Raw genomic sequence first — 27,445 nt, forward strand, 5'->3', positions numbered from 1 at the left:
AAAGAAAAACATTGCTTGGCCTGCCTTCATACTTGATCATTGGTCATCAAAAAGGTCATCTTTTTAATATTATCCTACAGATGGTTAAACGGTAAAATATAACAGTGAGTAGAAGCATGGTGGAAGTTACTTATGAGGGCTTTGCTTTTGCAAGAAGATTTTTTTCTTTCTTTTATTGCCTCAAAAATATTTGGAAAGAAGTAAGTCACTATTTCTAAGAAAATCAATTTTCAAGCTCTGTTTTTAAACAAATTATATGAACAAATAAGCCTCCTTCTCTTTTTAAATTGGAAAATGGACCAACCATATTGGGATAATTTTCACAGTTTTCACTGGCTGTGTAAGATGGCACAACTCTGCAGGACTGCATGTACCCTTGTACATGTACATGCATGGCTGTGTAATGTGTAGATTCATTCCCCACTTCTTTTAGCATTCTAGGCTGGTATCGTTAATTTTTAATCCTCTGCAACACCTTATTTCAGATGTGTGCGGTTTAGGAACGTTTTCCTGTACAGGGGTGCAGCCATGTTCCTCTTGTCCTCTTCATAGCTACCAGTCAGAGGAAGGTCAGAGTTCATGTGATTCATGCCCTGAGTGGGAAATAACCCAAAGCACTGGTGCAACAACATCGGCCATGTGTCATAGTAAGTAAACAGTTTTTACTGTTAAATAAAATTATAAAAAAATCAGGTTTTTTCTCAGGCAATCTCGGTGGTCTAGTTGTTGGTAGACACTCTAGAATTGCAAAGGTCAGGGGTTTGAATCACATCCGAGTTATATGCCTGTGATTTTTCTTTCACAGAACTCATAAAAAGTAATGAGTATACAGTGCAAACACACATAGATGTAAGGGTAAAAACAAAATTAACAAGTAAACAGTGTTTATTGTTAGTCCTGATTCCATTGCTATATTTTTTTCTTGATGATTGTTTTCTTCATATTTAGAAGCAGAGTTCAGTCTGATTATGGTTTTTCCTTCAAACTTTGAAGTCCAGAATGTGATGTTTTATACAAACTGAAAACTTTAGAATAGAAAGAACTCCTTTGGCATTTTAAACAACAATAATATAGCCCATCAGATTAGCTGCCCAGAACGTTTATATTGACAAAACGGTCAATTTATTCCCACAGTGCAAAGTTTCTGCTTGGCCGATTCCTGTCTGAATGGTGGAACTTGTGTTGAGCAGATAGGAACGTACCGTTGTGAGTGCCCAGTGGGCTTAACAGGCCAGCACTGTCAGACCAACGTGGATGATTGTCAACAAGATTCCTGTCTCAATGGTGGGACTTGTCTAGATGAACTTGATGCTTTTAGTTGCTTATGTCCGACAGGATTCGAAGGTAACCAGACTTCCATTTTAGTCTTGACTCATATTATCGTAGCCAAACTAAGACGAGGGGGATAAATAGTCTGACTACTTTTTCAAAATAATGCCTGTTGTGTTCTGAACTTTTGCATCAAGCTAGCGATGAGTTTGACACAGCATCTTACTCTTGATTAAATATATCAACTGTTTAATATCAAATGTTTTATCTGAACAAAGATAATCTTAAGACAATAACAACTTTCAAAATGTTTAAATTATTATTACAAATTCGGTAATCAATGAAAAAGAAAACTTCAGCAAATCAATGTAGGACGCACCTCTGCACAATGCATTTCCACCAGTTTGAGAGTTAATTCCTTTGTGTACATTTTGACTCCCAAAACAGTGCACAGAATAGGCATGTAAGAGCACAGCACTTTCAGGATCAAAACCAATATCTCACTGTCTTTTTGTTTCCTAGATGATCATTTTTTCTTTTTTAACTTCTTTTCGGGGGGGTTTGGGCAGTCGTTGGCATTTATGGGAGCTTGCTAGGTGGGGTTGATTTTGTTGTTGTGGGTGACTTTGCTAAGTATATAATTTTGCATTTTGTTGATTGTTTTCCTGATGTAATTTTGTGTGTTTTGGATACATACAGGTGATGATTGCTCTATTGACATAGACTACTGCATTGATGCACCTTGTGAGAACAGTGGGACCTGCAATGACCAGACCAATGGGTTCACATGTACATGTAATGTGGGTTTTACTGGTGCCACCTGTGCAACAAACATCAATGAATGCCTAAGCCAACCCTGTCTGAACGGTGGTTCATGCACTGACGGTGAGGAAGAGTACCTCTGCTGTTGTGCTGCTGGCTTCACAGGTGATAATTGTGAGACTTCCATGAACGAGTGTGTATCTAACCCATGCCAGCATAGTGGCACCTGCATTGATGGAAACGCCTCCTATCGCTGCTCCTGCATTACAGGCTATGAGGGAGACAACTGTGAGATAGATATGGACCTATGTGCTGTCAACCCCTGTGCAAACGGGGCTACGTGTCAAGATTTAGATGACCACTATCAGTGTGCCTGCCCTCGTGGTCATGGAGGGGTTCACTGCGATTTGGATCTAAATCTGTGCGATCCCAATCCCTGTAACAATGATGGTGTGTGCTCTGAAGAAGCCACTGGAAGTGTCGGCTACAGTTGTGAGTGCCAGCCTGGGTTCACAGGTCTTCACTGCGAGACAAACCTGAATGAATGTACGAATGAGCCTTGTTCTAATAATGGTACATGCATCGATGGCATCAATAGCTATCTGTGTATCTGTGCAGATGGTTTTGAGGGTGAGTATAAATCTGGCTAGTCATTACATCTTCAAGCATGACAGATATTTGGCTTTGCATAGTGGAGGATTTTAGTCTTAGGTAACCTCACAATATGTTAACTTTGATAATAAGACGTGACTCATTTCGACCTCTTTTTGAGAAAAGGCTGACCTGCATGATACCCTAACAAAGACAACTTCCTCCACCAACCTCTTGTTTACTTTGGTACCACTTGAAATGTTCTGTATACATTTCCCATCGTAGAGGTAGCCTTTACCTGATAGCGACTGTCTTTCCTCTACTAAGCTTAGCGTCTACAACTACAAGGTATTAGGCATCTTAACCATGTAAATTCACATTGTTTTTCAGGACCGAATTGTGAAGTAAGAAGTGATCTATGCAGCCCCAATCCTTGCCACCATGACGCACCGTGTGAAGACGAAGGGGATGACTACTTCTGCACATGCCCAGCTGGTCTGTCAGGCCAAGACTGTGAGATTGAATTGGACCTTTGCCTCGAAGGAGTTACCTGTCTTAATGGCGGCTCATGTTCATCGCCCTCTAGTGACGAACTCTGTCTCTGTATGGATGGATTCATTGGTGAGTGGAAATCAGCTGATGCTTCTAATGACAGTCTTTACATATCACAGGGAAACAGGAACTTTGCATTTTAATTTTGTTGCGAGAAAAAAGTTTGTTTCTGTGTTTTAGTAATGTTTGCAGTCACACCAATACATCAAATTCTCTTGAGTTGATACATGTAGATCTAAGAAAAGCCATTGTTGAATCAACTTGATCATTATTTGATCAGTTTATCCTGATTGTCTTTATTAGAATATTAGATTGTATTAACCCTGTACACAGTTTAAAATCCAACTTATCTTATTTGTTTTGATGATAATTTTAAAAGATAATTTATATTGGTTTTCTTTATCCATAATAGGTGAATATTGTGAAATCAACTTTGACGACTGTGCCAACAAGCCATGTGCCAATAATGCAATCTGTATTGATGGAGATAATACATTTATCTGTGAATGTCAATATGGCTTCACTGGTATCCTTTGCAATATTCAAATAGATGAATGTGTGTCGTCCCCTTGCCAGAATGAAGGCACCTGTGTGGACAGGATCAATGGTTACTTGTGCGAGTGTGTTTCTGGTTTCAATGGGATCTACTGTGAGAACAACAAGAATGATTGCTTCCCCAGTGCTTGCGATCACGGTGAGTGCATTGACGGGATTGAATCGTACCTTTGTAGATGTGATTCAGGCTACACTGGTCGTGAGTGTAGCATTGACATCAATGAGTGCCAATCCAACCCCTGTGCCAATGGTGGCACATGCTATGACATGGTTGATATGTTCTCCTGTAACTGCGCAGACGGATGGATCGGTGAACAGTGTGAGATCAACGTAGATGACTGTCTGAACTCCCCATGCAAAAACTCTGGGATCTGCATCGATGGCCTGCAATCCTACACCTGTAAATGCAAGCCTGGATTTACTGGCCAGGACTGTCAAGTCAACATCAATGAATGCTTCAGCAATCCCTGTAAAAATCAGGGCCTCTGCATTGATGGAATCAACTCCTACACCTGTAGCTGTGTGAATAAGATGAGAGGCCTCCACTGTCAGATCAACCCAGGCTTCTGCCAGCCAAACCCCTGCAGGCATGGTGGCTCCTGCAATGCTAATGAGGCTGGGTTCACTTGCCAATGTCCAACTGGTTTTGAAGGGTTATTTTGTCAGACGAATGTCGATGATTGTGTTGGTCACCAATGCCAAAATGGAGCCAGCTGTATTGATCAGGTAAAGAGTTCAAGCACTGATTTAAAATATGTTGACCTTTAATACCTCTATGACGATCATCATGTCACTAGAAAAGTACACCTTGTACAAAGTAATACTTCTCCATTTTAAGCAGCCAGCTTGCCAGCAGTTTTTGACAAGCTGGAACTGTGTTATGTTCAACCAAGTTCCTGAGTGTGTGTTGGATTTCCAGCCTGGCCAATCACAGCACGATTCCCCATGAGCCTGGGACACTCCACTTTAATGCTGAATATATTGAGATGATTTCAGGAACACATCTGGCCTTACAAACAACATGTTATAAATGTCTATGTGGATTTGATGCTTGGTTTAAAAGTCTCTGATCAAAACCTGTTTATTTGTTTCTGTTGATGCTAGGCCAATCGTTATACATGTCGGTGCAGTGCTGGGTATACTGGAACTCACTGTGAGACATCTTTAGATATCTGTGCTGCTGAGCCATGTCAGAACAATGCTCAATGTGTCCCATCGTCCCTCGGCACTCAACACTGTGTGTGCCCACAAGGTAAATCAAGTTGCTTTTACCTCAAACTAACCATTACTTGATTGTTTCTGTTAGTCTGTCTATCAGCTATCATCATGGCATAAGGGTTATATTCTAAGGCTAGTCTTAATATGGGGATTGGGTTGTCAGTCCCTACCCAATTGATCTCATATGAATTTCCACCTAATGTCTAATGTGTTAATACTTGTATCTTTCCACTTAGTCTAATATGTTAATAGGATTTGTGTCTTTCCACATGAAGGTTTCACAGGTGTGAGGTGTGAGGTTGAAATCAACAACTGTAAGCCTGACCCGTGCCTTCATGGAAGTACATGCATCAATGGTTTGAACGCTCACTCCTGCCTCTGTCTACCTGGCTACACGTAAGTCAACTTCATCAACAAATAATGTTTGATCACAAGTTTCCTTTAAATTTTATGCATAAGTAAATTATGCTTTGATCTCAAAGTGCCTTGTGTCTGTACAAACACCTTAAACCAAAATTTAATATTCACAAACTCAAAATTATGTTGGCATAGCATTAATATTTGCTGGTTTTGAGGGTTTATTTTATTTTTAGGGAAACTTTGGGGTTTGAGTGGAGCAGGGTTTGAAATTGCTTCCACATTGTGGCGGGCAGGCTGTTAACCAGTCTGTGATTATAAACTCGCACCCTTTCTCTTGCTAGCTCAAGTAAAAGTCACTCGCATTGTCCATTACAATATTATGTTGAGTGAAAAAAAATATAGGCTAAGAACTAAGGTACTCATTGAAAAACCAATCATTTATTATCTCTGATTGTTTCTTTTTTGTATGATGTAAATTTGTAGTTGCATAAAGTCTCGGGTGACTCGCCTGTACTGAATTATAACCACAATAGTAGCCTCCATTCAGATGCTTCCTGTGCTTTGATTTCTCTGCAGTGGGGACCAGTGTGAGGAAGACATTGATGATTGTATGGGACATCTCTGTCAAAATGGGGCTCAGTGCATTGACGGCTTAAATGAGTACCGCTGCAAGTGTCAACGAGGATATGTCGGCAGATATTGCAACGATTGTAAGACATGATACTATTTCATTTAAAAATAAAAGTTAATTTTTATTCTCTGTTTATTTTCACTTTCAGAATCAAACTGAGGGACAGTTATATGTATACAAAAAATGTGTTGAAAAACTCATTTGTAAATTTATGAATATTTAATCCCAAAAAGGTCCCAAAAAAGGTAAGTGTTCAAAATGAGGACAGATAACCCATTGGTCTCTCACTTTCTTTGTTCCCTGTGTCGACTAACAATAATGCATATTGTCTCTTGAAATACAAAAGTGTCAGACTATTTTGCCTTTCCAGCCTCAGGCTGTGTCTGGATTAGCGGCTGTGGCTTTGATCCTCATGTGTTAAGCATCCTCAAGCATAAGAGCCCCATAGCAACACCCTTAGCAACAGCCGCAGCCATAGCCGCAGCTGCCAATGCAGACACAGCATGAATGTGGTGTTACTTGAATATAAGAAAGAAAAACAAAACCAAGATGTGAACATCATTTTTATGTTGACAGTTGAACCGTGTCATTTTGATATGGTGTTCCGATGCAATGTTCCCGGCCAGTTTGTCACCATAGAGCAAGCCGTGGAGGAGAGCCTGCAAGCTTTCACCCTGTCCCTGTGGATTCGAAGCACCCGCTCATCGTCAACCGATGCAGTAATACTGTCCTACATAGCACCAGGTAGTAGCCCAACACTTCAAGCTGCCCAGTTTGCCATCAGTAATCCTCAGGCCCTGACTATCTTTATCAAGGGGTAAGAGTCATCTACCTTGTGGTTCTAGTGAACTTTGTTGATATAGTTGTTTACTTTCCAGTTTATTCATCATAAATACCCCAGCCTGTTTATCCATTCTGATAGGTTGAGAGGAGATCATGTGGCCATGATTAGACGTGTAGTAGGGACATGGTAAAAAGTGTTCTTAATGTTGGTGTTGGCACCCAAGCTTACCCAGGCACGAATATACCTGTAACCATGGAGGTGTAACTTAATGACTTTTTCCATGAATCATTTTGCATTGCAACTTTTTTGAAAGGCAACTTTTGCAAAATTGACAAGGAAGGAGGTCAAATGGACCATTCCAGACAAAATGTCTGCACACAACAGCCTCAAAGACATTAGTTCACACATTGGTCTTAGTGTTGTATTTCTATGTAAGTGTCTCATATAATAAAAACTCCCTTTTTGTTCATATCCTAGATACCAGTATTCCACGATGGTCAGTGTAAACGACGATCTTTGGCATCATCTTGCTGTCTCTTGGAATGAACACGGAGGGAATCTGATAATCTATACAGATGGTCATGTAGTCCAGAACCAACATCTAATACGACCTGGTCACCGTATCGATAGTGGAGGGAAGTTCACACTTGGAGAGATACAAGGCTCAGGTGAGTTGCATAAAGACGGTTATGTTTCACTTTAATAGATGTTAAATTTGCATCAGGGATAAAGAATATTAATTTTGATTTTTACCCATACACCGATGTGTGTTAGCACTGTTTACTCAGTACTTTCCCGAGTCCTGTGAAAAATTATCATAGACATACTTGGGTGGGATTCGAACCCACAACCCTTGCAATTCTAGAGCAGTGTCTTACCAACTAGACTACCGTTACTTTGTTAGCGTGAAAGTTCATCTGTGTTGGTAGTTAGATACAATTTAGGTAAACTTTTGATCACAACACTGAAAAGTGTTATAATCGACACTTTTGATCGACACTTCGGTTTTCATCAGCAGGATGACGCGGATGTTTCATTTTGTTACTGTTGTTTTCCCTAAGCCAGGCACTTCCTGCCAAAACTTTTCAGAAGGCCCATAATCAATGACGCTTTCACAGAAAAGTTCATTGTTTTCCCATTTTGATTGCATAAAATTGTTGTGATGTTAATAAAGTCTTTGAACAAACTTGTTAACATTTTACATTGTTAGTTCGTGTCCCTAAAACTGACAAAACTACTGTCAGATAAATTTGTTGGTATTTAAAACAACAAACATTTTGAATTTTTTTTTTTAACAAATCTGTGTGAATATTTTTTACTGTTTGAATTTTCGTACCAGCATCCACTTCATCAAGTAAGCTACATGGTGCAGTAAGTGGTGTAAACATGTGGGACACAGCATTAGATGGGTCAGTGATTAGCAACCTTGCTAGTACCTGTGGCTCTGTAAACCCTGGTAATGTCATCACAGCAGCTGACTTCCTCCAGACAGCGTCCCTTGGAAGAGTCCAGATTCAGACCCCCTCAGAGTGTGACGGTAAATAGATTGGGTTTTGTGTTTACAGTGTTCTTGAAGTCTCTCTCTGATGTTTGCTAGTAGAGTCATGATATTCTTCCTTTTGTTGTTCTTGTGGAAAATCATTATTAGACCGAGTGTACCGGGCCCAATTTCATAGGGCTGCTAAGCTCAAAAATTTGCTTAGCATGAAATTTCTTCCTTGATAAAAACAACATTACCAACCAAATTTCCACATGATTTTCAGAATAAGTAAAGAACAGCTGAATAACAGTAACCAAACTATGCAACAAAAGGAAATTTGGTTGGTAATCCTGTTTTCACCAAGGACTAAATTTCACGCTATTTCAATTTTTGTGCACAGCAGCTCTATGTCAGCCCCTGTACTTGACTAAATGCTCCTTATTTTTCAATGAACCAAATATTATGCCTGCTAGTAACAACTTATATTGTCAGAAGACAAATTGTTAGTTAGACAAGCTGCTCGTACTACTAGTGAGGTTCCCAATGCTCCACAACAGATCGATTTATTCATATAGCAGCTTTTGTGGTATCGAAGAGACATTTTATCAAAGTTTGTTTGTTTGTGCAATTCCTTGAGTGAAGAAATGATATACTGCTGTGACCCATCAAGGGGCCTGACTTTTCTGCTCTCTAGTCCCTGTGTGGTTGTGTGAATTTATATGAATTCTTTAAATGTTTAGAACCAATGACAGTTTTGTGAGGCTCTATTTAAAATCATCTTATACCCAGTAGTCGGTTTACTCAGACAAGTTTTACTTCAATCTGAAAGCTCAAGTTTAAAACAGCACCAATCTTCCAAGGAAATTCCCATGTGAATCACTGTTAAAATAAAATATTTAAAAAAAGTAAAGACTGCCCCAAAAGTTCACGAGCACATATTTTGAAAAAGTACACCAAATCCCTGACAAATTTTAAACCATTGTTTCATTGGTCTCCATTAAAACAATATTTTCTTAGGTTTCTATAGCAAACTAGAGGATGGAATGACTTCACTTATCCAAACTCCATTGATGTATTGCTCTATCTTGTAACCCAATCCTTACAGTGGTGAATGACTGTGCTTCCAACCCATGCCAGTTTGGCAGTACCTGCAAAGATGACTTGGGTCACTACATCTGCCTTTGTTCCTCTGGTTTCACTGGACTACACTGTGAGATTAACATCGATGACTGTGGAACACCAGCACCTTGTGAGAATGGTGGCAGCTGTGTGGATGGTATAGGAACTTTCTCTTGTCAATGCCCATCAGGATTCTCAGGACAACTTTGTGAGCTTGAAAAAGGTAATTTAATCAAACTACAAATACTGGTATTTAAAAATCTTGGAATCTTTGAAATTTCACACGATTGACAAGGATACCAAACTATATTTTTCAAAATAATTTTCCCTCACCCTTTAATAATACAATTTTTAAAACCTTGAGTTTGTATTGTTGAGTATAGAAACATTGCAGAAGCAGCAGCTCTCCCTGTGCCAACATTTCTAGAACTCCTAAAACACAGAACTTCACTAAGCATATGAATAGACCGATCCATTAAGCTCCGCCCATTGCGTAATGACCAATCACAATGCACTGAATGTCCGACACTAAGGTCCGACAGGCGTGCGCGTATGCTTGGCGCACGCGGCATAGTTGTGCAGAAAGGCATTGCAGAGCCCCACGTGTTCTTGCTCACATGTGCGTCTTGGGCGGAGCCTGCTGGATCTGTCTTTTGGTGCCTCATAGAATCACACAACCACAACATTATTTACCAGGAGCTAGAGCCATAAAGCTTGGGTTTGGGGAAATGACATTTTGCTTTTGCGATTTCCAAAGTTCCTTTCATAAACCCTTAGAACTACTTACCTCCCTACAGAGGTAGATGTAGGGAAATAGATACTCTGCTAATCTGATACATGTATTTTATTTCCTGACCCTAACAGTTGATGGTGGTTGGACTGCTTGGAGTGACTGGAGTGTCTGTAGTGTGTCCTGTAATGGTGGTACTCAGTCACATCAACGTACTTGTACCAACCCCCAACCAGCTCATGGAGGTAATCCTTGTGTTGGCGCTGTCACTGAAACCCAACAATGCAACATTGGACCATGCCCAAGTAAGTCACCCATATCTTAGAAGTTTCTCCTGAATTCAAAATTGATTTATAATCTGTATATGCTTGTCTGAATATTACACACAAACTTGCATCAACAATTATCAGAAGCCTGTATGAAATGCAGTGAGATGATAATTTATGTAACAAAAGATGATCATTGAACTTGTCTCCTGGCAGCTGTGTTTGACAAAGACACAATATCTTATAGGAATGAGCAGCTTCTGTCATAAGAAATGCCTTTGAACAAAGGAAATGCGTTCCTTTTGCAAAGTGGCAATTTTGGAGCTTTAAGCTGCAGACTTGATTCACCAGCAGGATAACCTAAAGTGATTTGAGTAATCTTATCAGAATTTTAAAAAATGGAGTTGTACCAAACATAATGTTTTTTAAAATTTTTATAAACATACAAGTATTATGGAATGTGTATATAGTTGTCTGAATATTACAAGGTCTTGACACTATCCTGATCGTGTGATGCTGTTCCACAGTAAGCCATGCCCTCTTCACACAAACTGGCTTCAGTAATTACCAGATGCTCAGATGAAATGCAGTGAGATGATAATTTATGTAAGAAAAGATGACGATTGAACTTGTCTGTCAGCTGTGTTTTACAATGACGCAATATCTTCAAGGAATGAACAGCTTTTGTCATAAGAAATGCCTTTGAAATGAGTAACTTTGGGTAAATTTATCAGAATTTGATTAAAAACTTGAGTTCTACTAAACACCCAGAAAGTTTTCGTATTTTTGGAAACACACAAGTATTGTGGTTTAATTGGATGGAACCTAGGCAGTGATACTTCCTTCAGCAGCTAATTCAGCTTTTTTTAAACATCAAAATTTGTTTGATTTTCAGAGATATTTAAAAACAAAAGTGGAAACTTAAACCTTGGACCATGAGAATAAAAGCAAACAAATAAGACTGTTTTTTTTGTTAGTTACAGGTGAGATAATATTCTATCACATTAATTCTGTAACCCTGTATGATTTCAGGCTGTAAGATCTTGACCCACCCGGTGAATGGAGAGCTACACTGTGAGACTGTCGGTGAAGAGCAGAGTTGTACCATCTCATGCCTCAAAGGCTATGGCTTCAGCAGGGCTATTCTGTCAGCTTATAGCTGTGGTCCATCTACCAACTACCAGTGGTCACATGAAACGGATGCGAACCCAAGAGTCAACTTCCCCAAGTGTACAGGTTGGTCAATCTTTCCCAATGAATTTTTTTTTCTTCAGAAATTTACTTACTGGGAAAACTAGTAGGTGACTAGGGTGGACACCTGGGCCCAATTTCATGGAGCTGCTAAGCACAAAAAATTCGCTTAGCATGACATTTCTTCCTTGGTAAAAACAGGATCACCAACCAAAATTTCATTTGTTGCACATTGCTTGTTACTGGTATTCAACTGTTGTTTGCTTATCCTAAAAATCACCTGGAACTTTTGTTGGTAATCCTGTTTTTATCGAGGCACAAATTTCATGCTAAGCAAATTTTGTGTTTTTAGCAGCTCTGTGAAATTGGGCCCTGTTCATTCTTTTAATAGGTTTTATTTTGGACGATTAACTTTCCAAAGGATACATCTGGTTTTGTACTGTAATGAGTGTGTCTTTCTTACAGACTACAAACCACCATCCAAGTTTGCCTTGGAGTTAGTCATGGAATACGACAACTTGGTGTGTAACGGAATCGATGTGGCCAAGGACAACATGGTATATCAGCAAGTCAGTAATGCAGTTACATCCAGTGTTAACTCTATCAAGTGTGTCAAGGACAATGCCTGCGCTGTCAAGCAGTCTAAGGTGTGTACATTGCAGGAGGATATAGAGTCCAATGAGCATTGATTCTGCTATTGCTTCAACAGAGCAAATCTAGGCTCTAGAAGTTCATTAAGACTCTTTTGTCATCCATTCTTTAAACGAATACAGGCGGATACAGTATTAATTAGTCATGAAATGAAGCCCTCTACCAGCTGGCCCTTACTAGAACACTTGTATTGTGAGCTCTGATATTGCAAAAAGTTTCACTGTCATTGAGTTTGGTTCGTTCTTTTTTTCTTAATATTTGATTTGATGTTAATCATATTAGTGGGGGTGAGAGAGGTCTTTTAAACAGCTGTTTAAAAATAAAAGAGCTGCTTAAAACCAGGAAGGTCCTGGCTTGCGAACCGGAGGTTCACAAGGCCATCACCCTGCAGGTTTTCAAGACTGAGTCACTCTAATTCCCATTCATAGATACCTTTCTAGTAAAAACATTAAAAAACCTTTAAATGTTGAGAACAAATCTGACACTTTGCCTGAGCTTACATTGATACCTATGTTGAATTTCTATCCATGTTGAGAGCAAAGTACTTTTTATACTACTTATAAATTAAAAAAGTCAAACTATCACACACAAGTTTAAACTTACACACTAGTTTAAACTTGGGCAAGCCAAATGTGCAACCCACCGACTTAAATTGGGCCAGTAAATTTGCACACTCCGGCAATCATGTGACAGTGCCTTCTTGTGATTTAATTTTCTCAGGCCATGTTTAAACACTCTTCACCATGTTAATATCGCATGTTTAAACATGGCCAAGTGATCTCTTTTCGACCAATCAAAATGGATGAACTGTCTCAGGTAGTTATAAAAGTAACATAAAATGTGACGTAGGCAGCCATAGCTTGTTGGGCTGCATTGGAGAAGTTGATATTTTTGCTTATGGTGCAAGATCAATTTGTGTACCCCTCAGGTCAATGGCTGTAGTCCCTCTGTATTTCAACCACAAGGCCGACGACGTAGGCGATCAGTTGATGAGAAGTTTATTACAGTCAATATCATATTGGAGCATGTTGTACATATTCCAGATACCAACAACCTCACTAATGAACATGGTAAGTAGGGGCCTACATTACATTTGATGAACGTTGTAACCAGTGAGTTGACCAATAGTTTGGGTGTTGAGTTTACCAATGGTTTGGGTGTTGAGTTTACCAATGGTTTGGGTGTTGAGTTGACCAATAGTTTGGGTGTTGAGTTTACCAATGGTTTGGGTGTTGAGTTTACCAATGGTTTGGGTGTTGAGTTGACCAATAGTTTGGATGTTGAGTTGACCAATAGTTTGGGTGTTGAGTTTACCAATGGTTTGGGTGTTGAGTTTACCAATGGTTTGGGTGTTGAGTTGACCAATAGTTTGTGTGTTGAGTTTACCAATGGTTTGGGTGTTGAGTTTACCAATGGTTTGGGTGTTGAGTTTACCAATGGTTTGGGTGTTGAGTTTACCAATGGTTTGGGTGTTGAGTTCACCAATAGTTTGGGTGTTGAGTTGACCAATAGTTTGGGTGTTGAGTTTACCAATGGTTTGGGTGTTGAGTTCACCAATGGTTTTGGTGTTGAGTTGACCAATAGTTTGGGTGTTGAGTTTACCAATGGTTTGGGTGTTGAGTTTACCAATGGTTTGGGTATTGAGTTCACCAATTGTTTGGGTGTTGAGTTAACCAATGGTTTGGGTGTTGAGTTTACCAATGGTTTGGGTGTTGAGTTTACCAATGGTTTGGGTGTTGAGTTGACCAATGGTTTGGGTGTTGAGTTTACCAATGGTTTGGGTGTTGAGTTGACCAATGGTTTGGGTGTTGAGTTCACCAATAGTTTGGGTGTTGAGTTGACCAATAGTTTGGGTGTTGAGTTTACCAATGGTTTGGGTGTTGAGTTGACCAATGGTTTTGGTGTTGAGTTGACCAATAGTTTGGGTGTTGAGTTTACCAATGGTTTGGGTGTTGAGTTTACCAATGGGTTGGGTGTTGAGTTCACCAATAGTTTGGGTGTTGAGTTTACCAATGGTTTGGGTGTTGAGTTTACCAATGGTTTTGGTGTTGAGTTGACCAATGGTTTGGGTGTTGAGTTTACCAATGGTTTGGGTGTTGAGTTTACCAATGGTTTGGGTGTTGAGTTTACCAATGGTTTGGGTGTTGTGTTTACCAATGGTTTGGGTGTTGAGTTTACCAATGGTTTGGGTGTTGAGTTCACCAATAGTTTGGGTGTTGAGTTCACCAATGGTTTGGGTGTTGTGTTTACCAATGGTTTGGGTGTTGTGTTTACCAATGGTTTGGGTGTTGAGTTTACCAATGGTTTGGGTGTTGAGTCCACCGATAGTTTGGGTGTTGAGTTCACCAATAGTTTGGGTGTTGATTTTACCAATGGTTTGGGTGTTGAGTTTACCAATGGTTTGGGTGTTGTGTTTACCAATGGTTTGGGTGTTGTGTTTACCAATGGTTTGGGTGTTGAGTTTACCAATGGTTTGGGTGTTGTGTTTACCAATGGTTTTGGTGTTGTGTTTACCAATGGTTTGGGTGTTGAGTTTACCAATAGTTTGGGTGTTGAGTTCACCAATGGTTTGGGTGTTGAGTTTACCAATGGTTTGGGTGTTGAGTTCACCAATAGTTTGGGTGTTGAGTTTACCAATGGTTTGGGTGTTGATTTTACCAATGATTTGGGTGTTGAGTTTACCAATGGTTTGGGTGTTGAGTTTACCAATGGTTTGGGTGTTGAGTAGTGGTTTGGGTGTGGAGTTTACCAATGGTTTTGATGTTGTGTTTACCAATAGTTTGGGTGTTGAGTTTACCAATAGTTTGGGTGTTGAGTTTACCAATGGTTTGGGTGTTGAGTTTACCAATGGTTTGGGTGATGAGTTTACCAATGGTTTTGATGTTGTGTTTACCAATGGTTCGGGTGTTGATTTTACCAATGGTTTGGGTGTTTTAGTTTAGCAATGGTTTGGGTGTTGAGTTTACCAATGGTTTGGGCGTTATGTTTACCAATGGTTTGGGTGTTGAGTTTACCAATGGTTTGGGTGATGAGTTTACCAATAGTTTGGGTGTTGAGTTTACCAATGGTTTGGGCGTTATGTTTACCAATGGTTTGGGTGTTGAGTTTACCAATGGTTTGGGTGATGAGTTTACCAATAGTTTGGGTGTTGAGTTTACCAATGGTTCGGGTGTTGATTTTACCAATGGTTTAGGTGTTGATTTTACCAAATGGTGTTCAACATGGTGTGTAAAGGTTCATTTATTCATTTCGTTATTGTTTTCCTTTTAAATCACCAGTGGCAAATCATAGCAGTTCTGTGTTAGCAATCAGTGAGCTTCAGGATGGTGCAAGTTATCTCGTCAACCAGACAGTGGGTGGTCACTTTGCCATCAGCATTGACAGTAACACATATGACATCGACACAAATAAATCTTCAAGCTTCGGCGTGCCTGTCTGCCAATCCGGAATGGTTCAAGTTGATCCGGAGGACGCACGATGTGGTAAGTGCTACAGTGTTTTGAATATTTCCTTCATACAAAGAGGGACATATCTTACTAGAAGTCATGCTTGAAATCTTTTTATTTTTTAACACAGACACAAAGTGATTAACATGATACATGTTTTTTGTCCATTTGTTTGAACTGACAGCACTGTTAGATAACTAAGGGTACAATGGACTTTCCGAGAGTTAACTTTTAAGTCCACACAGTAATATTAATCTTAATATACACAGAATGAAGCATATTTCTAAATGTAAAATGTTGTTTGGTTTTGTCTTTCTACTCAGTTCCTTGTTCTTCTGGTACGTTTGATGATGGAGACGCTTGCCGAGAGTGTCCCACTGGAACCTACCAGTCACAAGAGGGCGCTACACTCTGCCACACCTGCCGACGAGGATTTACCACTCTGTATACTGGATCAGTCAGCAGAGAGGAGTGTATCCGTCTGTAGTGGACCACATGCCGGCCACTCCGGTTCCTCTGTCTGAATTCTCGCTTATCAGTCCTTAAGACTGTGCAAGTCTCATGTAACTTCTAACTAATGAGTTTAATTAAAATGTGAAGTAAACAAAATCATACACTTTGAACTGGTTGCAACGTTTGAAACTACACAAGACTTACACAGTCCCTTTACTGGATAAACCAAGATAAATGGATTGATTGCGCCTTACCTACTCAGAGTATCATTATATTAATTGTTAAGGTGGCAAGAAAACAACAGACTAATTATACAAGAATTAGAACAAGAAATGAACCCAAACATCAAGGTTTTAGGCAGGGTCATTGTGTGGTTTTGGGCATAGTAATGCTGATTTGTAGGCACAAATATCAAGAAAGATACAGTAAAAGTCGGCTGTGAAAGTTTCAGCTAAATAAATTGAATACAGGAAAAGAACTGTCATAATCGTCAGTGCTTAGTGCAGTGATGCAGTTACCAAATGGAAATTTTGTGAGTTTTGTAGGGAGCCTCAATTTTTTCGACTTATACATGTCATTGATCTCCATTGTGGGTGCATTTTCAAGTGAACAAAAAAATGGAGGAAGCTTACCATCTTATATCATACAGGGTTTTAGATGTAGGTTTTGGGATAGAAAAAATAAATACAATTTTTGTTTGGAACATCACAAAAGTATGGCAGACCTTTTAAATGTTATATTAAGAAATTCTTGGCCAACTTACAATCTTTATATCTTGTTGTTTTGAGGCAATCTTTTTATGATATATAAAGTGTGTATATCAGGGCTGTTTTAACATTAGTTTAGAAGTTTGAAAATATGACGGTTTAAAGCAAAAGAGTGACCTGTTACGTTGGCTGTAAACTTTTGTCCTGACACAAATGCATCTAATAAAGTGGTGAAAGTGGTGGGTGACAACAAAAAGCCTTAAAGTTGTCACAGTTTTCTTTCCACATCCATTGTAATTGAAAAGTGATGACAAAGTGTCAAATAAGTGGCTGCCTCCAAAATGTGCCTTGAACACGGTCTGTGATTGGTAGTAAGAAACACTTCCCCCTATATGGTCATAAATTGTTCAACTCATTGTTCTGATTGGTAAATTTACTGCAATGTGATTGGCTGATTTTGGATCATCCGATTAGCAAACTATACATGAGCTTGAAACCCAGTTTGTCACACATTTTTCCATAGCATAACACCCAATACGCTGTCACAGTTTGTAGTTGGTGTGCAGGGACATACCCTTGTTGAGGCCGGTTTATAGTTGGTCGCACGATGGAAATCTTGACGTGCGATCATAAAAAGACACAGTTTTTAGGCCTCAGTCTTAGGATGCGCGCAAGATTTCCATCAAGCACCATCGCGCGACCGACTATAAACATCCATTACATAGCAAATACAACCTCCTCATATAGCCTTACTGTGTGTATAAGTTTTTTGAACACCTGGAGAGAAGTTAACTAACCAATAATACAAATATTATAATTAATTCAACTGTTAGCTTAAAGCATTTTTAGTTATACAGAAAATGCTATTTTTTCAGAATGCAGGCGAGTGAGCCAATCAAGTACGCAGACTTTTCTGGTTGTAAAGTATTTTTGTTAAACATTTTAGGCAATTGCATTTTTATACCAATATTTTTGAATGTATGCAGAGTATTTTGAGCAGTAGTAGTTAAACATAATGTGAGCAGGTTTTGGGGTATAATCTGTTTGGTTGCTGCTCTGTTTATTTTAATCAAAGTAATCCTTCGATTGAATTTAGCGGTCAAAATCAAGAAATGCACTTTTTGAACAATCCTACTACAGCAAATCTAAGTACCTAAGTTCTCAAGATCATTATATCAAAAGTCAGGGTAAGGTTCAAGAAAGCTGGTTTTGATCATGAAACACGTATTAATTACGACCTAATTAGGTCGTTAAGTTTTCCAAACAGTAGTGATTTTGGGTTGTATTTTCTTTCAGGATTTTTAACTCATCATTTTCATACAAACTGATGTTTTGAGTGACATTCTTGTTTTACTATAAAGTTGTTAAAAGCTTCACGATATTTAACGTAACTTGTTGTATATTTATCATTAATTATGTGATGGTTTAAAGTTCTTTTTAACATGCGCAAGAATTTTGATTAAAGAGGTAAATTTGCAAAGGAAATGGTAAAATGTTAGTCAGGTTCAATTTCCTTAACCCGGTTCTAAAACAAACATAACAGTAACCTGAATCTTTCAACAAGCTCAAACCTTTCTTTGTAAAAGCAACATCGTCCCATTTTTACTAGCAAAACAGAAATTCTGGGGTTTGGGTAGGTCAAACAAAAAAATAAATAAGTAGTAATAATAATAACAACATGCATTTGTATAGCGCTTAATACCATGTTTCTAAGCGCTGAAACATAAAAGTAATTAAACACACTATAGAAAGACAAAGTGTGGTCAATAAAAAATTTCAATTTTAAGTTGGATGAAATAGCTGAAACTGTAACGAGCTTAGATGGATAGATGGATCTAAATAAGTGGGTTTTGAGAGCAGTCTTGAATGAGTCCAATGTAGTTGAGGCACAGATATGGACGGGAAGGTTGTTTATTGGTTTTTTTTACCTCTGTAAAAACACATCCAATTTGTCCCAAATATGGGCTAAGATTTTCTGTTAATTATCATTTATAAAAAAATAGTTCTGTTGAACTTAATTGCATTTAGCAGCATCATAGTAGGCCTACACATTATTCGTTTGTTTTATGTCTACAGTATTACAAATAGTTTAGTTTCATCTAAGATTTAATCATGATCACTGCTTCATACTTAAATGATAATCGATACTTGCAGAACTAGAACACTCTGTACTACTGCGAGCAGGGTGTACACACAACCAAAGTTAGGATGCACTACTCTAAATCGATCAATATTCATGCGCCAAGTAACTTATGAATCATTTTGTAGACCCACAACTTGTTTTTAAATGATATGTTTTTGGGGTCATGCAATTAATATATTGTGTAATTATAAGAGTCCATCACAACCTGGGGTTCTGGGTTTCAACTTTTAAGGAGATTTGGTAAATAATGTGGGTTTTTAGTGGTCCTACTTTTAGAGCTTGGGACTTGGAGAGTAGGTAGGGCGCCACCTATCGATTCCGGCTGGATGGCTGCTGTGTGCTTCTCTGCGTCACGTCAAAAAACGAAAACGACAAGAATCTGTATCTTAGCATTAAAATAATTCAACCATGCAGTCCATACTGCTTCTGTCCCTTCTAGTAGGGATACTACTTGTTGTTCCATCATTAGTTGTAGAAGGGGGACTTCTAGGTGGCTTGGAACCTGCAAAAGTTTACGATGATGGGGTTGTCCGTGCGGCACATTTCGCTGTCGTGGAACTCAACAAGAAATCAAATGCACTCTTCGCGAGCAAGCTGACTGACATAAAATCTGCTAAAAAACAGGTTAGACCACTTTCACTCATCTCTATGAGCTAAATAAAAGCTCATGTTTAAAGTGATTTTATAATTCATTTCGTCTGTCCGTGGTTGTGCTTACGTGGTCCTGGTGGTAGTTTTTTTTATGGGTCACTTGCTATTTTTGTATTGCATCTATTTCGTGATAATTTTTGATGGGAGTTGAGGATTGAGCGCATAGTCATAGATAGGTGCGCATCAAAGATTATAGGAGCGCCGAAGGTGCAAGACGCGTAACTCTGGCTGAAATGTGAGATCCCACTGGACGCCATTTCGGCAAGTAACTCTTTTGATACAACAGTTTTTATATAGATCAGTGCAGTTCAGTGCAGACAATGACCATTCCTATCAATGACAATGGGAAACAAAATATTCACTTGCTGAAATGGCGCCCGTGCATATTTCAGGTTTTAAACAATAGACCTTATGCACATGACGTCATTTCAGTACGGCGCCCTCGCCATGAGGTCAAAAGGAGGTTGTTCATTGGCCAATCTATGTGCGTTTCGATTGTTTCGTCACCGTTTGTCCTCAAAGATGGCGGCTGGATGACGTCAATGCATAAGGTCTATAGTATAGATAAAGCTTCAGTTCCCCATCTTGCAACTCCGGCGCTCTATAATCTTTGGTGCGCATACATGTAGGCATAGCCAATACTAATAGACTGTCACACTGCAAGTCTCGCACGTATCGGAACGAGAAAGCACATAACCTCCCCAAAAAAACTTTATTCTTTCTGAATTCAGAATTTTGCTGTAATTATATTTGATGACAAAATCTGAAGGACAAAAATACTCTTTGATACAACTTTTGATAAAAATAAAAGTAGATTAAATTCACAATCCACACAATATGCCTTGAAATTGCACGGATTTCCTTTGTCGTTTGTTGTGAACTAAACACGGCGCGCCATCATAAATGGTTGACTGGGTTAGTTCACAAAGTTCACCTGCACATGTACATCCCGATTTGTGGAGCTTGTGCAGTAGTATAAATTCACCAACACCATAAAGTAAAAATCAAAGGAAAACCACATAATTTCGAAGCCTACGGTTGAACACTATGCTCCACTTTTAAAACATCTTTCTATCTAACCATATCATTGACATTTCATAACAAATGGTTTCGAACTCATTTCATAGACCCACTCGACCGATCCAAGGCAACGTGTCCCTTTTTCAAGTATTAAAGGTTTGCATGTTTAATATTTAATTCATAAATACCTCAGACAGTTTCGCTATTCCTATTGGTGAAGAGCACCTCATGTGGGTGTGTATAAAACCTTAGTTTATGACCAGTAAAAAGTGTTGAAACATGGGCGTGACACGCGAGCTTGCACCTGTGCTTATAAGACAGTTTCTTCATTCCTATTGGTCGAGAGTAACGGCCGGGAGAGTTGTGCCACATCATGCAATGATACGCGCGACGCGCACAGCATTCCCCTATAAGGAGTTGTTTACCAAAGGGCGGCGAGGGCCTTACCATTTCATAGCTAGAGGGGTGTTGTGTTGAAAGAAATCATTTAATTTTTGCATTTATTTTCTTTTTTGACCAAAGGTGTTGATGTTTTTTGACCGAAAAGGTATTTATGAACTGGAATCTATGTGTGTTGAATCGGTTTTCAACTAGTAGTTTAAACCCGCCGAGGCCTGGTTCTTGATAATTTACCTCGTTGGGATTAAACCACTTGAAAACCTCGTCACCACACATTGATTCCCTTCTTTAAAAGCACTGGACACTATTGGTAATTACTCAAAATAATTATTAGCATAATACCTTATTTTGTAAACGAGAATAAATGGAGAGAGGTTGATAGTATAAAACATTGTGAGAAACAACTTCCTCTGAAGTAATGTTGCTTTCGAAGAAGAAGTCCTTTTCCACAAATTTGATTTCGAGACGTCAGATTTAGAATATGAGGTCTCTTTATTTTTTCTTTCATTATTATCTCGCAACTTCAATGACCGATTGAGCTCAAATTTTCACAAGTGTCATGACATGTGTTTAAAGTAAATCCGTAGTTCTGATAATTGTTTGAATATTTTCTCAAAAAGTAAAGAATTTCATGGAATAAGTCTTTCAGCCTTACCTTCTGTAACCCTGTAAGCTATTTGTAAATCTGTGAACTTTTATTTTTTTTCTGTTCCAAAAGTGTCCAATGGCTTTAAATTGTCCTGTAACTTACATATATGAGAGAAACCCCTCTTACATAATTAAGGAATTTACTTTTGCAAAACATGATTTGATAACGTTTCATTTTGTTTCATTCTATCTTTTGAAGGTTGTTCAAGGAATGAGGTACTATCTTTCCTTTGTGATGTCCCAGACCAAATGCAAACTCAATAACGGCCTTGTCCTAGACCTAGACTCATGTGATACAGATAATAAAGTGGTAAGTTGCTTTTTGCCAGTCGGGAAAAAAAAACCCCACCTTTTATTTATATCTCATTCCATCTAATTGTCAAAAACCACTCTTCTCGCGCGGTGTTTCTCAACATGTACATAAAATAACAAACCTGTGAAAATTTGAAGAGATACATGTAATGATGGAAGAAAAAGGCACCCTGTTCGCACAAGTTCTGGCTTTCAGAATGCTTGATTTAGAGACTTCAGCTGAGGTCACAAATTCAACTAATTAAAAAACTATGTTATTTCAGAGGAAGTCATTTCTCATTTTATACTATCAACAGCTCTTCATTGCTCATTACCAAAGTATCTTTTTATGCTTACAATTATTTTGAGTAGTTACCAATAGTGTCCACTGCCTTTAAGGTAACCCTCTTTTGCTGCTTTCAGAGGTTGTAGCATAAACTGGGTATGATCAGATCATCCATACCATTCCCGTGTAATATCCAGCAGTTACAGGTGGCTTCTTCCGACTAGCACCCAGAAGAAAGATGCATACATTGAGTCTTTGACAAAAATAGATAGACCACAAACATTAGGGCTGCATGGACCAGTTGGTAGAGTGCTGGCACAGAAATCCAGTTTGTTATAGGTTCAAATCCAGATCGAGTCAATTTTTTGTTTGTTCAACACAAAATTTATCAATAATATCAAGCCACTTTACACATGTTTAGTAGTTTACAAAATTGTTCTTCTTTTGATAATGTTACACTAAAATGCGCAGACTTTTCTCCTGCATTTTGAATTCAAACATGCTTGTTATTAGTACCACACACATGATCCTTGTCATTTGATTGGTTGAATATGCACCACTTTCCATTAATTTGCAATGTAATGCTCTACCATTTTTGTATTATTGGACAGGCACCCATCCAATATGGAAATTATTGGATGCTACTCGGCATCATGTCCAAAGTATTGATTCAGTTCAAATTTTAATTAAATTTGATTGGTCCTACCATGGAGGAAATTCACTATGCATACATACAATACAGGAAAAATTATTAACACACTAACAGAAATAAACTACTGGAAATAAATAAGATTACATTAATCAGAAAACTACATAATAAACCACAATGAAGTCATACTGAAACCCACTGAACAACATCTAAGCAGAAAGTAAACAAAGTAGTTAAAGGCAGTGGACACCATTGGCAGTTGTCAAAGACTAGCCTTCACAGTTGGTGTATCTCAACATATGCATAAAATAACTAACCTGTGAAAATTTGAGCTCAATCGGTCATCAAAGTTGCGAGATAATAATGAAAGAAGAAAACACCCTTGTCACACGGAGTTGTGTGCGTTTAGATGGTTGATTTCGAGACCTCAAATTCTAAATCTGAGATCTCAAAACCAAATTCATGGAAAATTACTTCTTTCTCGAAACTATGGCACTTCAGAGGGAGCCGTCTCTCACAATGTTTTATACCATCAACCTCTCCCCATTACTCGTCACCAAGAAAGGTTTTATGCTAATAGTTATTTTGAGTAATAACCAATAGTGTCCACTGCCTTTAAACACAATAGGAAAACAAGACAAAAACGACAGACAAACTTTTGCATGTATCCTGGTAGCCGTGGAACAGTGCCCTCTCTCTGATCCCCACCAATTTATCCAAGTCATCCACGGTGTTTAGAATTTTATCAACAAATGTTCAGAATGTTGGGTGCCTGGGTGGACAAAGTTCCGTCATCTCTGTTTTGGGGACAATCGCAGTGTTTATTTTTTGGTTCATTTTAATTTTATTTCCTATTTATTTGTCTTTCTTTGATTACAATAGAAGCAGCTCTGTACAGTGATAGTCTCTGAGTTCATGGGAAAGAGTAAGCTCGAGGAGGACTCCTGCAAAACAGCCTAAGAAACTGAGCACTTGGCAGGATAGAAGGTTTTACATGTAACTTGATAAACATGGTATTTCAGAAATATTTAGAGCAAATTCCAAAAAGCTTATCCCAAAAATTGTTAACAGATTATGATATGAAAGGTATTATTGAAAGCATGGGTTATTGGAGTTTAGTTAATAATGGATAAATAAAAATTATATTTTTGCGAACAAAAATGAGAAACCTTGTTTAAAGGGTCTAAGTACTTTTTGTAGGACACAAAACACAATGTCCACAGATTTACATCAAACTTACACAGCTTGAAGATAGTGATGCAGGGGTCAAAATTGCCACAAGCCCGCTAGCCCAGGACTACCAGATTTACAGCGGGGCTGCTGTTTTCCAGTTTGATAGCCCGACGGGCTAGTGGAAAAATAATGCAAAAATCATCATCACAAACAATAAAGAACTAAGCTATGGTGTATTGTAAAGTTTAAGCCGTGACTCGAGACATAATGTGTCTTTCGGGTTACAAAAATCTCATCAGGGCTACTAAAAATTATTGGTTACTAACCCTGCTGACTACCATGAAAATACACTTAATTTCGACCCCTGGTGATAGTAGAAAGCTTCCCTTAAGCTACTACTTGCTGAGGTGCTGTAGCTTTTGAGAAATGAGTAAACCAAGTCACAAAAATAATGTTCGTTCTTAGGAGACAAAAATAATTTTAGCATGTAAAACGTATTTTTGTGTCATTTTTATACTCATTTCTCAAAAACTACATCACCTCAGCAAGTATTATTTTAAGGTAAGCTTTCTATATTATCATTATCCTCAAATGGTGTAAGTTTAATGTAAATCTGTTGACATTGTGTTTTGTGTGACCAAAAGGACCCAAATCCATAACCCTAACTCCCTAGGATCCTTCCTTGCTCTAACCATGGAGGTAGACAAACTCCAATCTAAACTTTAATTAGGGTGGTATGTCAGCAGATCGCATGTCTCGCATTATCATTATTGGTGCAGTCCTCAATCCAAGAGAGTCAAATAAAATGTGTTGATTAGTTTTGAAGGGTTTGGGGTAGCCTGGCTCAAGGCAGTCGATTAATTCAAAAAAGACCGCCACTGTAAGAAACCCCCATCTGTTATTATACACTGTGCGTAATCACATTGCACGACACGACACCCCCAGTTACTGTCAACATGCAGAAAGTGGTACGAGTGCAGATGACTTGTGCACAGCAGTGTCTGGCGGGCATTGAGTGATGTGAGTGTGTACATACGGGTGGGTCGTGCGGTGTGATTATACACACTACGCCCAGTGTATACGGTTGGCTGTCTTTTTCGGAGTGAATATTGCGACTGCCTTGAGCAAGGCTAGATTTGGGGTGTTTACGATTAATCCAGATTTTTGATCAGTATTTTAATAAGCTCTCAGTTACGTGATATTATCACAGGGTCATCCATTTTGTTTCCACATTGAGGCTGGCAGTGAAAGTAGTCTGGCACCATTTACTCATTCATGTGTCCATACTACGGTCACTAGTTTATAGTGCAAGAAACTCAACATGGATGATCTGCTCTGGGGCCGATTTCACAAAGCAATAAAATTCATCGCAACACAAATTTTCAGTATCACCATAGTGATTTCTATTGTGACATCACACTTTACTAAGCAACTACGATTGATTTGCAGTTACGATCAATTTTAGATCTTTGTGAAATCGGCCCCTGAGCTAACTGAGGGATGTACAGCGGTGTAGAAATGTCTAGTCCAAATCGGCTCTCTTCAGAGCCAACACTGTTTCAAAAGAGAATACTTACATCCATAGTTGTACTTGCAAGTTTACTGTTATTTATAGTTTATTCTTATCATATATAATTTGTTTACAATTTCACATACAATGTTGGGGTTGTAAACAAACTTGTTTCAATTGAGCGAAAACTTGGAGATATGTTTATTTTACTAAGAAAGCATTGTAATTCTTATTTAAATGAAATATAATTATAAAAATAGTATTAAAGATTTTCTCGGTCAGTTTCAGCAAATGAGCAGTCGATTTATTTTGTGTGCGTTCGAGTTAAAGCAACATGTATTTTGCCTCTCCAGCTGTTACTGCAGCATTTCAAAATCGGAATTCAGAAATTCAATTTCGCTTTGATTTTTTAGGTGTTCAATATCGTCTCTCTTTTTCATGACACACAATCATTCAATTTAGATTGACTGCCCAAATTTGAGAAATGACTGCCCAAATATGAACTTGAATGGAATAATTATTTTGCTAAATCGAATGTGACCCTTTTCACAAGCATTTGATTTTGCAGGAAATAGAATTGCGCGTGTGGTTAAATTGGCTACCAGGTACTTATTTGCCGAAATTGACTGAGAAAACCGTCTATAACATTGCAATAAATTTAACATTGACATTTTTCAAGAAATGTGTACAAAGTGTGTTTCATGTTTTAATCGCTGAGTATACAGTGCTTATCACACATAAATTTTACAATATAGTATTTAGGCTGCATTCATACAGGAAATCTCCCCTTGTTTAAGAAATGGCACCAATAATCTTGTTTAATTTCTGCAGTTTTAAGTAAAACACATGCATATCCTTAAGATCAATGAAAGCTTGAAATTGAACATTCTTTCGTTTAGATAAGCCAATTTCTCAATGCTATCAAATGCTTCTCAATGTCCAACTAATACAAATTGCCAAAATATTTGTGTTTGTAATCTGCTAAAAGTCAGAGTGAGGCCTTCACACATGAATCTGTGAAATCAATTGTTTTAAATGAGGCGTCCAATTATAAATTCTAGAAGTTGTAATTATGGGTTCGTTTAGCTTCCCTGGGTCGACCCCTGGTGCGTTCGAATAGCTTTGACGTCATTCCAGGGGCTCACCCTGGTCAGCCCCTAGTGCCCTACTTGTGGAGTGGTTCACTTGAGGGCTGGCCCCAGGTGCATGACGTCACTATGAGAGCGGTGAGTGATCGTTCGTTTAGCTCTTGTCAGGGGCTCACCGAGTGAGCACTGTGGGGTAGACCCAGGGAAGCTAATCAAACGCACTCATTAAAGGCCCTGTTTCGTCAACTTTCTTCACTTTTAACATTATCGCCCTCTCGCTCATAAAAATTGTTTATGCTGTTCTGCGAGGGTTTGTTACACCCTCTGTTAGCAAAAGCAGTGACAGTTACAGCACTTACCCATGAATCAATCACCTAAATTTTAATTACAGTAATTAACTACATGTATATACACGACAGTTTGCATGTTACTGTTGGTGTAATTTGCACCTTGGCCGCCTCTCACATTATCAAAATATCTGACATGTACATCACATAGGGCCTAATATCATTACTCATAAACATAACGACTGGTTAATATTATTACAGCAGTTAACATTTCACCTTTTCAGAAATGAGTCTTTTCCGGTGTCACAGCCTAAAGCAAAGTCGATCAAGGGACTAAAATTAACTATTTTCGACCATTGGGCAATTTTGCCTGGTACCCAGGATGTATTTCATGCATAGGTAACCATGGAACATTGACTAGTGGTTGACAATTTGTCGCTGATTGAACTTGCCCCTAGCTGCCCCTCTATCCTCAGTTAAAAATGTTACCAGGTGCACAGCTACCAGTTACGCAAACTCAAAAACCCTTTGGGAA

The 27,445-nt window shown here is 38.6% G+C and overlaps 2 protein-coding genes across 3 annotated transcripts in view; both read left to right on the forward strand.

Annotated features, from left to right (window-relative positions):
* LOC139935386 (uncharacterized) overlaps positions 1-18,258 on the forward strand; it is a 65,432-nt gene extending 47,174 nt beyond the window's left edge. For both annotated transcript variants that reach the window (XM_071929951.1, XM_071929960.1), the window contains exons 32-49: positions 486-647; positions 1,135-1,344; positions 1,969-2,661; positions 3,013-3,243; positions 3,587-4,455; positions 4,834-4,981; positions 5,223-5,343; positions 5,884-6,017; positions 6,515-6,755; positions 7,200-7,390; positions 8,062-8,259; positions 9,308-9,544; positions 10,186-10,356; positions 11,350-11,553; positions 11,974-12,155; positions 13,088-13,229; positions 15,438-15,641; positions 15,929-18,258. In XM_071929951.1, the coding sequence (XP_071786052.1) occupies positions 486-647; positions 1,135-1,344; positions 1,969-2,661; positions 3,013-3,243; positions 3,587-4,455; positions 4,834-4,981; positions 5,223-5,343; positions 5,884-6,017; positions 6,515-6,755; positions 7,200-7,390; positions 8,062-8,259; positions 9,308-9,544; positions 10,186-10,356; positions 11,350-11,553; positions 11,974-12,155; positions 13,088-13,229; positions 15,438-15,641; positions 15,929-16,092 (4,502 nt within the window). In that variant the 3' untranslated portion in view covers positions 16,093-18,258. The remainder of the gene's footprint in view (positions 1-485; positions 648-1,134; positions 1,345-1,968; positions 2,662-3,012; positions 3,244-3,586; positions 4,456-4,833; positions 4,982-5,222; positions 5,344-5,883; positions 6,018-6,514; positions 6,756-7,199; positions 7,391-8,061; positions 8,260-9,307; positions 9,545-10,185; positions 10,357-11,349; positions 11,554-11,973; positions 12,156-13,087; positions 13,230-15,437; positions 15,642-15,928) is intronic.
* A 956-nt stretch (positions 18,259-19,214) lies between these two features.
* On the forward strand, positions 19,215-27,294 carry LOC139935426 (cystatin-C-like). Its single transcript, XM_071930024.1, has 3 exons — positions 19,215-19,532; positions 21,826-21,936; positions 23,735-27,294. The coding sequence occupies exons 1-3, from the start codon at positions 19,317-19,319 to the stop codon at positions 23,810-23,812; spliced, it is 405 nt and encodes a 134-aa protein (XP_071786125.1). The 5' UTR covers positions 19,215-19,316; the 3' UTR covers positions 23,813-27,294.
* Positions 27,295-27,445: the final 151 nt, after the last annotated feature.

Source organism: Asterias amurensis, chromosome 1, assembly GCF_032118995.1.
Source record: "Asterias amurensis chromosome 1, ASM3211899v1".
Classification (NCBI taxonomy): domain Eukaryota; kingdom Metazoa; phylum Echinodermata; class Asteroidea; order Forcipulatida; family Asteriidae; genus Asterias; species Asterias amurensis.